Raw genomic sequence first — 13,892 nt, forward strand, 5'->3', positions numbered from 1 at the left:
CAGTATATGTGGATAGCTAGAATCCCTCCCCTATGTCGAATGGGTTAATTTCATGTGTGCGCTGCGGGTTTCTTTTATAGTCAGATTTTTTACATCTTTAAATCTGCCAACGCCAACAAAACCCTCACTTCACTCCTCCTCCCAGTCTGCGGGCAAACAAGCGCTTCACCCGCCCAACCTTCACACCATGGTGCCATAACGCACGTGTTTCTGAATACGGACGTGGGCAGAGCCCCCTCGCCTCGGAGCTACGACTCCGCCCATTCAAAAAAGAATGTCTCCCCTGTCGACACTGGAGAAGGCAAAAGAGCCTCTCTCGGGGCAGGTGCACCGAGACGCTGACATGCCCCTCCTCCAATCACGGCTGGCCACCACGACACGCGAAACCCCTCGTCCAATCCGGAGGCGAGTTACCAGAGAAACGGATCCCTCCACCCCGCACGGGGGGGGGGGGGGATAAAAAGAATCCTGAGGCGCTCAAAGACAAGTGGGGGTCCTTTTTCAGTCGTGCCTTGGCCATCTTGGTTCCCGTCTTCGTTCCCTGGTCGTCGTCGTTGTTCCTTGGTGGCTGGTCGTCCATAGGATCCTGGTTGCTCGCTGGATTCTGGCTGTGGGTTCGAGTCCCACCGTGGTGGTTCGTGTGCGCTCGTTGGATTGTGGTTCGTGTGGAGTGCTCGAGCTGGGGACCCCGATCCCTTTAACGGACTCACAAGTGCGGGTCGGCCAGACCACACGAGGTGGCCAGGTACCCGACCAAACTCTAACCCCCAGCTTGCCTATCCTCCGCTGCTGGAGGGTCCGAATAGAGGCCAGTTGGCTCCATTTCTTTTCGGGTATGTGTGTCTGTCTGTGGCCAGTCTTATAAGTAGAATTGCGTAAGTGCCTTGCTTATTGAACATTGCAATTTAGTCGGATTAACTCTGCTCTGTGTCTCCCTTCCTGATTATTGTGAATTAACCCCGTGTTAAATGTATCAGCTCGTTTTCTGTGCTTTCTCTCATTGGCCTAGCATGGTTCAGGTTTGAGTTATAGTGAGGCTGATTGTGCCGTAGATTGTTATTTGGATTGGCGCGGCTTTGGTAATTCCCGCTCGGTTACGCCGGATCCGAGTCGGTAACAGCGACTCAATTCGGACAAAGCTGGCCGAGGGTGTGGCTTCCTCGGTAGCTAGACCGAATGGCTAATTAGGTAAATTGGAATCAGACAAAAAGACTCTAACTGCGCGGTCGAAACATTGGCGTCCATGGTCCAGTAAGCGACCCGTCGACTTCGGAGTTATCCGGAGTGATGACCTTCAATTCCGGGTGTTCGGTGGGAGACGGCCCAACTGCTCTATCTAGCGGTCGTTCCCCACCCCCGAACCCGGCACCACAACAATATGTCCAGAGAGACAGCCCTGATCTCATGGCCCTCCGGATTGGACATTGAGCCCTCCGGATTGGACATTGAGAGCCCCCATCGCTTGTTGGGAGAGTAGAAGCAGCATGTCCAAGGTGGAGTGACATGGTCTGAAACCAAATTGGTGATCCAAGATGAGGTTGTTGGAGAAAAGGAAGGATTTCATATCAACTGTGATGATGGATTCCATGACCTTGCTGATGATTGGAAGTAAGCTGATAGGTCTGTAGTTTAGGGAATTAGTTTTTGCTCCTGTTTTTGTAGTGCAGTGATGTTGGCCAATTTCCTAGCAGATGGAAGATGATGCAGCACAAACGATAGGGTGAAAAGGGCAGAGAGAGGATGTGCAAGAGCAGCTGAGCAGGTTTTTAGGACACATGAGCTGATGCCATCTGGTTCAGCAGTAGAGTCAGAGTCAAGGGTTGAAAGAACCTTCTCTACCTTCTCAGGTCCAAAAGACACAGAGTCCAGCATAATTTGGGTACGACAGGGAAAGATGAGGTGTTGAGGGGTTGGGGACACAGTGAAGGGTTGGGGACACAATATTTCGAAGCAAATACAGAATTGAGATATTCAGCCTTCTCACGAGCATAATTGGCTGTGGTGCCATTTGAAGTAAGTGCAGAGATGGAAGGGAAGCATACTCCAGATACAGACTTAACAAGGCACCACCAGGTTTTAGAGGCAGGAGACAAGTTTGAAAGTTCATTCTTGAGGTTGGACAGATGTTGTTTTCTGGCTCTCCTGAGAGTGGACACACTTGTTCATTCATTTCCTTGCTTGTTGCAGTGTTGCCTTTTCCATTCTATTGCCTCACTCTTCCATGAGCCTCAATTGCTTCATATTGTAATGGTCACAGGTCTTCATGATGATAGCGCCACCAGGTGGGTAGGGGACGAGGTTTCCAAGTCCGCCTGGGTTAATTTGGTCGTGAATTGGTGTTTCGAACAACACGACTTCTGACAAATAACCTGACAAGAATAGCCGAGTGAGAGCCGACAGGCGATTCACTTTCACAAGCTCCTCAATACATGGACCCAAACGGCCTATCTAACAGATTTATTTGCCAATTCTCGATTAGCAATGAAGTTCTCGGATGATGATCACAAAAGTTCCCATTTAAAAGCAAGATTTATTTTCACTAAATGGGACGGGTAAGAAAAAAAAAGAAGACACGGCTGAACTTGCCGTGATACAAAACTGTAACAAATGAATTATAAATTACGCACTTCTCCTTGGGACCTTGACAGCTTAAACAATATGGCCTTAGCGCATACACTCTGGGTGACAAGAGAGATCGAAAAGAGGTGACAAGACAAAGAGAAACCTGTCTGACGTGAACCTTGCTCACATGTGGCATTCCCATGTGTGTTCTGCTGTGTCCTGCTATCTGGTGTGGGGCTCGTCCTCACCACAAGTCACCACCGTCAAGAACAATAACAGGGGGGTGTGGAACACCAAGACAACATGGAACACCAAGGAGGTATGGAAGTTTACACCTAAAGACAGATCACAATGGGCAAGGTTCAAGTTTGGAGGAAGTGGGGTAAGGAGATGAGGCTTCGACACAAACACTGGGGCAGGGACAGCTTTATAAACACCGTGTTCGACACCATCCATCTCTTTAATCACAACAATTATATTGCACTCATGGTAACACGGACTATGAAATAACTATTCCAATCTTTACCCCATTTATCCCCTGCCTCGATCCATAACAATATAATGTTTAAAATATATAAATAGCAACCATATCCAGTATCATTAAGTATTTGGCAATGATACAATCAACTTGAGACAGACATGAATGAAGGATACAGCCTGAACTTTTACAAGATAAGCATGTGATTCAGGTTATTTGGATTATCAAATCAAACCATCCCAAAACATGTTTTGAAAAGCTATTCTTAATTCTCTTTCAAAAAACAAGACAATAATCAACATTGCCAATGTAGCATCCTCCTTACCAGCTTCACAAGCATCACCGCCAATATAATTCATCATTTATACAAGCAAAATCCCATCATGAAAGCAAACTACCTGTTGTGTAGTGAGCACGTAGATGATAGACTCATCTTTGGGATCAAAAACCATTCCTGGAAGTACTGGAGTGCCCAGATCAATCTCTATTTTCTCTGACAGTCTCTTTCCATCGTTTTTCTCCACTCTCTGCAGCATCACACAGGAAGCAAGAGGTCTGAACTATTCAAGACAAGGAAATAGCAAAGAGTTTTTGAATGCAGTGTGCTCAGTGACTGCCAAAAAAAATATGGGATTTTTTGTGGGAAAATGTGGGATTTCAAAATTTGAATGCAGTTAAAGCTATCAAACTAATTAGGGTGCTCAGATTGTATGGTATCAACATTATAAGCAGTAAACATCCTATATCCACCTATTTCAATTAAAAATATACATAATAACTTCGACATGAAGCAATATTGTGTCTGTATGGTTACATCATCTTACTTAGTACATGTATAGCCTATGGTTGCATAAATATCATGTATACCTCATGATTAGGTTAGCATTGATGAAAGCCTTTATACTATAGTACATGTTTCAGTATATAACAGTATATGTAACACTGAACAACAAATTTCAAAAAAATTATTTTACTGGAGATGTGTAAAGTGATTATGACTAATTTGGGTACGCTGATTTCAAAAATCATATTTTCAATCAATCAAAAATTTTCAGGAACAGAAATATTCCCATTGCCTAGAAGTCAGGATTTCAATGAAATTTACATATGTCTTTAACATGTCTATTTCGTACAATTGTTGTTAACTTGTGTTATATTTCTTTCTTTTAGATAAAGATGAGTAGGCGTTCCTGTACCAATCATCCTGACAACTTCTGTTATGTCTGTGGTCGGTATACCAAAAAAGATCAACAGCGAAGTATATCTACAGCAGTGAAAATGAAGGCCGCCTACTTTCACTACTTCGGGTGTAAGGTGGGGGACCAAGAACAGAGCTGGGCACCACACATCTGCTGCACAAGCTGTCACACAACCTTGACTCAGTGGTTGGTGGGCAAGCGCGCGAGCATGCCATTTGCGGTGCCCATGATATGGCGTGAGCCGCAGAATCATCATGATGATTGTTATTTCTGCTGCACAAGCATCGCCGGCTTCAACAAGAAGAATAAAGGTCACATCAAGTACGCTGACTGCGTCTCTGCTCGTAAACCTGTGCCTCATGACGAGGACCCCGTTCCAACACCTCCAGCTGATCAGAACATAGCTATAAGCAGTGGTGAAGAGGATGGTGATGATGAACCTTTTGAACCCGACACTCAAGAATCACACCTTCTGAACCAGGGAGACTTAAATGATCTTGTAAGAGATCTCTCGCTGTCAAAGGCGAAGGCAGAGCTGCTTGGATCAAGGCTGCAGCAGTGGAATCTACTTGAACCTAACACCAAGATATCCTTGTTCAGAGCACGTCACAGAGACATGGCTGAGTTCTTTGAGATGGAAGACACGATGACATTCTGCAGTGACATCAATGGTCTGTTGAAAGAACTTGGGTGTGATCACGATCCTGCAGACTGGCGCCTCTTCATCGACTCGGGGAAGAACAGCTTGAAGGCTGTTTTGCTCCACAATGGCAACGAGAAACCATCAGTCCCATTGGCTCACGCGTTCGGCATGACAGAGACCTATGAGACTATGCGGCAGCTGCTTGATTCCATCAAGTACAATGACTTCAACTGGCACATCTGCGGAGACTTGAAAGTGGTGGCGCTGTTGTTAGGGCTGCAGTCAGGCTACACGAAATACATGTGCTTCCTTTGTCTCTGGGATAGCAGAGACGACAAGAATCACTGGACGAAGAAAGATTGGGAAGAGCGAAAAGAGCATGTACCTGGTCGACACAACGTGAAGCATGTCGCCCTTGTCGACCCAGCCAAGGTTTTCCTTCCACCACTCCACATAAAGCTCGGCTTGATGAAAAGTTTTGTACGGGCAATGGATCTGAATGGGCGTGGGTTTTTCTACCTCAAGGAAAAGTTTGGCAACACCTTGTCGGAGGCCAAGATCAAGGCTGGTGTCTTTGTTGGATCGCAAATCCGACAGATTATGAAGGACGAAACTTTTCCGACAACTCTAAACCCCAAAGAGCTGGCAGCGTGGAGGAGCTTCAAAGCTGTGACGGACAACTTCTTGGGGAACGAGCGCGCGGACAACTATGAAGAAATAGTGCAGCAGCTGCTGGAGTCCTTCAGGAAACTTGGCTCCAGGATGTCCCTGAAAATCCATTTCCTACACCAGCACCTGAACTTCTTCCCTGACAACTTGGGAGCAGTCTCGGACGAGCACGGCGAGCGATTCCACCAAGAGATTTCACTCATGGAGACGCGTTACCAAGGGCGGCACAACCCGAACATGATGGGCGATTTCTGCTGGTTCCTGCATCATGAAACTGACACAGAGCAGCACAAACGCAAAGCCAAATGCCTAAAGCATTTTTAATTACATTCTAGTGGAGTTTTTCTGTAATTTCTATAATTTTGAAGCATTCATGATGAAATAAATGAATAAATGAATTTTTGTAAATTTCATTGAAATCCTGACTTCTAGGCAATGGGAATATTTCTGTTACTGAAAATCCTGACGTGATACAGCAAAACGGTTATGATTTTTGAAATCAGCGTATCCAAATTAGTCTAAATCACTTTACACATCTCCAGTAAAAAAATTTTGTTGTTCAGTGTAATCTTAATTAAAATGCACAAATTCAGGAGTGTACACTATGCAAATATAGCACATATTAATATTGGACTTTCAAAACACTTTAGTTTTTTATTTAAGATGTTATAACTCAAACTGGTTACATTCTCGAGTACAACTATCAGTGCCAAGTGGGCTTTAGAACATAAAATATAAACAGTATTTCTATTATGGAGAAAAAAAATCATAAAATCATTTCCCTGGCATTGAATTATAAATAACATGTGAAAATAAATCTGTTTTACTTCGGTGAGGGCTTTAATGCTACAAAGTGAAAATAGCCCTATTCATATGCAAAATAACATAATATATAAATGTGATACCATACATGATGCCAGGTTCAATGGCTGAACAAAGCAAAGTCATCATAGCAACCATGAAAAAACTTTATTACAATGAAACTTATTTACATGGTTTATGATTTAACAGATTAACTCCTTCAAACATATAATACATTAGGACTGTTTCCATTTATTTCCCATCACCACTAACACCATCACCCTGACCTGAGAGGCAGATCACACTGATCACCCACATTACAATTTTCTTTTTCTGCACTGAGACAGTTTTTTTTCCAATTTTTCCAAGCTGGAATTGGTTTGTGACAGCTTATTATGTCCTAATTCAAGGAGGGCCTGAGCTGCACAAATTTCTACCATTCTTTGAGATTTTGATGCCAGAGCTTTCTTCAGACGTTCATTCGCTTCAGCCACAAGTTTATCAGCTGTTTTCAGGTCTAGTTGAAGTCTGTCCTTCTGTTCCCTGAGTTTTTTCTCCTCAGTCTTTTGGAGCTCCATCTGATCCTTTGCTTTTTGCTGCTCTTTTTCTTCAGCTTCTTTTTTTAGCTTCTGTTTCTCCATCACCTGTTTTGCATCTCTATCTGCTTTGTATTTCCTATGTGCTTGGCGCACACTCTCCAGCATCGATTTGGTAACTGGAACTTGGCATGGTTCACCCTTTCCATTATGGGTCACTGCATCTTTTATGGTTCTCAAACCATTCATAATGTTAACATTACATGTACCAGCATTACCAGTATTCCAAATAAGTACCTCAAATGGTACATCTTTTAATAGTCATTTATAAATATGCAATCACAATATGGTGTTGTCTTACACTTTCAGCATTAAAAAACCATCACAGACACAGTGAACATGATAATGAAGAGAAATGTGTTATTTTATAATAACCATGATATCCATCAATTATTTATATTTATTACCACAGCAGAAAGATTGAAAGTGCACTAAATGACACCTTAAAAAATGCTCCAGAGGCCAGGGGTGCAAAACCCAATCAGATTTTTGGGCTTAACAATGCTAAAAAATCTGCTGAAGCCATTACAATTTTTAAAGGTCTGACAAAAATGTGGGAAATGTGGGAAATGTGCGATTTTTTCAAAAATGTGGGACACATTTTGCAAAATGTGGGAAATGTGGGACCACTGGGCACCCTGTGAATGTTATGTGTGTGTATTTTGCCGTAGAGGCCACGCCCTGATTGTTAAGGTGAGGAAGTTTTTTTTTTACTAACAACAAAAATCAGTGTCCACTTATACTATGAAAACAAAATATCAAAATGAAACAAACAAAAACGAAAAAAACCCAACAATATTATCAAGTATAAGAACAATATCACAAGTATGTTCGGCTTTAAGATATTTGTGTGCTCTCGAGCAGAAAGCCTTAGTCCCGGATGTTGTTTGGTGACCGACAATGGCATCTGGTAGGCTGGTACAAATAGGTATTAGTGCGGGCATCGACGGACGATCATACTGAGCAAGTGACCAGTGATCACTCTCCGTCTTGCCAATAAGACCCTGCACAAAATAGCTTCCAAAGGAGGCACTTGCTCTGGTGGACCTTATTGGAGTCCATGATGGTAGTAGTGTCGTGAAATTACTCGAACCTCCAGCGGAGTCGAACGTCACTCCAGTGCAAGTTGAACCATTTATTCATGTGTACACGGGAAGAAACAAATTCACAGAGCAACACCAAGATGAGCTACTGTGAACTTCCTTCTCTCGGAGTTCTATTCACAAGCCGACTTTATAGCAAAATTATTTGCATAGAAAGGGGGAAAGAGGGGCATGGGTAGAACAAAGAACAGTTCACGTTATCTTAGCAAAACTACATATCACTCAATGTTCCTCAGTCTCTTAATTAGCAGAACATCATAAATGGTTTGTGTGCGAGCATGGGAATTACAAAGGGCTCTCTTATCCTTAGGGCAGTATATGTGGGCTGTTTCCTCTCTTCAAGGACGTGATAAACATGTTTCGTTTTTAATACAAAGACACTTTCATTTGCCTCAATTCTGGATCAGATGATCTTTTACCCATGATCCTTCTTGGTGAACAACTCCATATATGGTGACAAAAACGACTTTCGTTAATTACAATACTTTGCAATAGACTTTATACTTTTGCAAGCATTTAAAAGCATAAGTATGTTGTTAGCTATTAGTTTAAGAAGCAATAAGAATACAGAGCTGCATCAATTATGTCCCCATGGACCTTATATGCATGTCCATGGGGCTCATGTTTGTAATCACACAAGTTTCAAAGAAGTCAATTAATACTCATACATGGGTATAATTAATACCGAACACAGAATACATACTCATAAAATGAATGTCATAATCATGTTTCAAATGAGCTTTGAAATCAATCATTGTCTATCGTCCAGGTTTTACTAATATATTTATTATATGGGCTAAAAACCTTTATTTGCAAAGTTACATCAATCATTAGGCTTAATTGGGCCACAGTCAAACAAAAAAACATAAAGTTAATATTTTAAAAGAAATTTTCAACCACAGTATCATGGACTTCAGAAGTGCTGGAGCTTCCTCTGTGTGTCGTCTGTACATTAGAACCAGACCTGCTACAGTTTTCCTGTGTGGTAATGGGTCGATATTCAATTACTGCAGAGGGGCCTTCATGATATGTGCAGCATGACATTGCACATCATACAAGCAGCTTCTTAGGTACCTGCAGACATCCATGCGACAGGAGCATACTCCATTGTGCTCTGGACATGGGCTTTGTACACTCGGGCTCAGCCAGGTGGATCCAAATATGGAGCAATACTAAGAAGGCCACTCACTCTTTGTCCAGCTCTCATGGCAATGGAGTTCATGTGAAACTGGAAGCCAAGGTTTGTGGGAGAACCTGACTCCAAGTCTGTCCAGCTCATCTACTCACTGCAGGGGCTTGGTGCCCATAAAGAGCTCCGAAAGATGCTTACTCAGAAATCATCTACTGAGAGACATGACCTTGCATTTCTCAGGAGTGAATAGGACATTCCATTTCTGCCCCATTTCATAGATCTTCTGTAAATCATCCCTAAAAGATATGATGGCATTCTCTTCATCCAACAGGCAGTGGATGGTACTATCGTACTCCAGCCCAAACCGCTCAACCGACCGCTCTGAAATTTTCAGAGATTAATGTCACCGACCCTGCGACGGTCCAGCATTGAAGTTTCATAAAATTCAGTCGACCAAAAAGGTCTACGTAGGCCAATAGGTCAATTTGAGCCAAATTCTCTAAAATCCTCAAATTTAATCCCAATGACTTGAAATTTGAACAGATCGCCTCCAGCCCAAACCGCTCAACCGACCCCTTTGACATTTTCAGAGATTAATGTCACCGACCCTGCGACGGTCCAGCATTGAAGTTTCAAAAAATTCAGTCGACCAAAAAGGTCTACGTAGGCCAATAGGTCAATTTGAGCCAAATTCTCTAAAATCCTCAAATTTAATCCCATTGACTTGAAATTTGAACAGGATTTGTACATCAGGTCAGTGAATTCAACCACCTATTACTTTTGAGGCTATCTTAGGTGAAGAGGTCAACAAAGGCCAGAAGGTCAACCCAAAATAGGCCAATTTTTTAAATTGATTCTAAAATTGTCAATTTTCATTTGATTGACTTAAAATTTTAAGACAATTTGCATATCAGGTCGCTAAATTCAACCGCCTGTAAATTTTGAGATCAACTTAGGCCAAAAGGCCAATTTGTTCCAAATTGGGCCAAATTTTCTAAAATCCTCAATTTTCATCCGATTGACTTAAAATTTGAAGAGCATTTGCAAATCAGGTCACCAATCTATTACTTTTGATGTAAACATAGGCCAAAAGGTCAACATAGACCAAAAGGTCAACATAGGCCAAAAAGTCAACATAGGCTGTATTTTTTAAATCTAATTAACTTGAAATTTGAAGAGCATTTGCAAATCAGGCCAAATAATTCCACCACATACTAATTTTGAGGTAAACATAGGCCAAAAGGTCAACATAGGTCAATAGGCAAAATTTTCTAAAATCCTTAATTTTCATCTGATTTACTTGAAATTTGAAGAGCATTTTCATGTCAGGTTACTGAATTCAAACACATATTAATTTTGAGGTAAATATAGGCTATAAGGTCAATATAGACCAAAATGTCAACAAAGGCCAAATTTCTAAAATCCTCAATTTTAATCCAAAAAGTTTAGGTTCCCGAAAACTGAAAAATAATGTAAATTTCAGAGTTGTTAAAAAAGGCCCTTTTCAGGGAACAAGTAATGGGTTTGCAACTGCAGCTGTTCTGCAGCAATGGAGATAAATTCAGCCTTGAAAGTTGATTCAAACAATTCCTCCAGGTGTCCCAACTTTTGTTGATTAGTTACAAACTCTCTGTCTGTATAAAAGCAGTGTTGGAACAGACTGTGTTGCTCCACCCTCTGAAGCATTATTTGGACAATATTGTACTTCAGGAAGTCGTATATTGCTATCATAATGGCGAGAAAAAGACAATTAACAAAGGAAGGCAGACAGACCATTATAACCCTTAAAAGTGGAGGTCTTTCCTTTAGAGAAGTTGCAAATAAGCCAAATTGTCAGTGAGTACAGTTTCCTACACCATCAAAAGGCACTTGGAAACTGAAGGAAACTCTGACAGGAAGAGGTCTGGCAGACCCAAAGCCACAACACAATCAGAAGACAAATTTCTGACAGTCAACAGCTTGTGTGACAGGCGGCTCACAGGACAGCAGCTTCAAACACAGCTTAACACTGGCCGAAGTGAGGAAGTCTCAGTTTCAACTGTGAAGAGAAGACTTTAAAGCTGCAGGTTTGATAGGTCGAGTGGCAATAAGAAAGCCATTGCTAATATGGCAAAATACGAAAAAGAGGCTTGCTTGGGCCATGAAGCACCACCAGTGGACTACTGAAAACTGGAAGAAGGTCTTTTGGAATGATGAATCAAAATTTGAAATCTTCGGTTCATCACGCAGGGTTTTTGTACCTGCGTAGGTAAAAGGATGAATGAGTAGGCAAAAGGATGATTCCTCAGTGCGTGACACCAACTGTCAAACATGGAGGAGGAAGCATGATGATTGGCGGTTGGCGACTTTTGCTGGATCCTCTTTTGCTGGATCCAGAGTTGGCGACTTGCACAGAGTGACTGGCACCCTGAACCACAAGGACTACCACAGCATTTTGCAGCGCCATGCAATACCCTCTGGTCTATGCCTAGTTGATCAGGGGTTCATCCTACAGCAAAATAACGACCCAAAACATACCTACAGGCTATGTCAGAACTACCTCAGAAGAAAAGAACAAGACGGTAGGCTTCAAATCAAGGAATGGCCAGCACAGTCTCCAGACTTGAACCCCATCGAGCTGGTTTGGGATGAACTGGACATTATGGTGAAAGCAAAGCAAACTACAAGTGCAACACATTTGTGGGAACTTCTGCAACAGTGTTGGGAAGAACTTTCCAAACAATATTTGATTTCCATTGAAGAAAGAATGCCACGAGTATGTTCGGCTGTTATATCTGCAAAAGGCGGCTACTTTTACGAGTCAAAAATTTAGATTAAATTTTGTTCAACAAAACGATTCCTTGATTTATTTTTTTATCTGCAATTGTTTGTTTGTTCTAAGCTTTAATTTCAGAGTACATTGAAACATTAAACTGCTTAAATTTCAGTAAAAACTGGATAAATGGGGGTGTTCCAAAACTTTTGACCGGTAGTGTGTGTGTGTGTGTGTGTGTGTGTGTGTGTGTGTGTGTGTGTGTGTGTGTGTGTGTGTGTGTGTGTGTGTGTGTGTGTGTGTGTGTGTGTGTGTGTGTGTATATATATTTATATATAAATATATATATATATATACATATATATATATATATATATATATATATATATATATATATATGTATATATATATATGTATATATACATACATATATATATATATATATATATATATATGTATATATACATACATATATATATATATATATGTATATATACATACATATATATATATATGTATATATACATACATATATATATATATATATATACATACATATATATATATATATATATATATATACATATATATATATATATATATATATATATATATATATATATATATATATATATATACACACACAAGCCGGCAGGCGGCGATTGGTCGCCGAGCATGGAAACTATAAGATATAGAGCAAAATGGATGTCATATAGCAGATAGGGAATCACCTTAAGATTATGCATATCAAATCTCATCCAGTTCCAACTACTGATAACTACTCGGTATCCATTTGAATGAAAAGTACCGAAAATGCGGTTTGAAATCGGAAATCCCCAAAGCTTGAGGGGGTGCTGTGGGTGAACAAAGATCTAAATCGAAAATCCGGCTCGATCGTTTGTGCACAATGTATTCCAGACGATTAGTGTGAATTTTCATGACCATCCGACCATAACCCGAGGAGGAGTAGCATTTGGCGCAAAGGCACCTCCAGCTCTCGCATATTATCGATTTTTGCACTAATTGACCTTTGACCCCTGACCTAAGCAAATTGGTCAATATGTCCTGAGGCAAAGTTGTAGTACTCATTGAGTACCATGAACCTGCAAAGTTTCATTCATATCGATGCACTCACCTGGTCGCTAGGGGGCCTTCAATTTTCGCCAATACCCTAATTGTAGGGGGCGCTGCAGGTAAAGTATTCCATATATCACAAAAACCGGAATATATTTGATAGAGCATCACCTGTAGATCATTCGTGCCAAATTTCATAACCCTACGTGGGATAATGGCTTTCGGAATTGATTTCGCGTGAACGGTACCGATTTTGAATGTTTTTCGGTTGTTGCTGGGGAACGAAAGCGTCCCTAGCAACCATCACAATTTTCAAAGCACTAGGTCATAAGATGTACCTACCACCCGAGTTTGGTCAAAACCACTCACGTTTACTACCAATTATGCTTATGACAAACGAACAAACATCCAAACAAACAGACAGAATTACTGACAATAAGGGTCACCTATTTCGGCGACCCAATATTTACATATATATATATATATATATACATATATATACATATACATATATATATATATATATACATATATATACATATACATATATATATACATATATGTATGTATGCATAATCATGCTCTGGGTGCTGGTGCTCAAGCAGATGGTGGCGATTCCAATCAATAATTATCCGAGCAAAGACATTACTCGGCCCATGAGAGCAGCGTCACCCCTCGGTAGTTGCTGCAGTCCTGGCGATCACCCTTCCCTTTCCAGCGAGGGACAACAAGGCCCCTTTTCCAGTCAGTTGCGTTGATGCCTGTGTTCCTAACAGAGTACAGAACTGCATGCAACGATACCATTACAGCATTTCCACCAGCCTTGAGAAGTTCAGCATGGATGCCACAGATCCTTGGGGCTTTACCCACTTTCAACTGGTTC

At 41.3% G+C, this 13,892-nt stretch overlaps 1 protein-coding gene across 1 annotated transcript in view; it reads right to left on the reverse strand.

Moving 5' to 3' along the window:
* LOC147008755 (plexin-D1-like) overlaps window positions 1-13,892 on the reverse strand; it is a 237,618-nt gene that overhangs the window by 152,756 nt on the left and 70,970 nt on the right. The window contains exon 4 of the mRNA XM_085864192.1: window positions 3,439-3,567. Coding sequence (XP_085720318.1) covers window positions 3,439-3,567 — 129 coding nt within the window. The remainder of the gene's footprint in view (window positions 1-3,438; window positions 3,568-13,892) is intronic.

The sequence above is a fragment of the Eptatretus burgeri genome, chromosome 18, assembly GCF_056783735.1.
Source record: "Eptatretus burgeri isolate ZD-2024b chromosome 18, Ebu_testis_v1, whole genome shotgun sequence".
Taxonomy (NCBI): domain Eukaryota; kingdom Metazoa; phylum Chordata; class Myxini; order Myxiniformes; family Myxinidae; genus Eptatretus; species Eptatretus burgeri.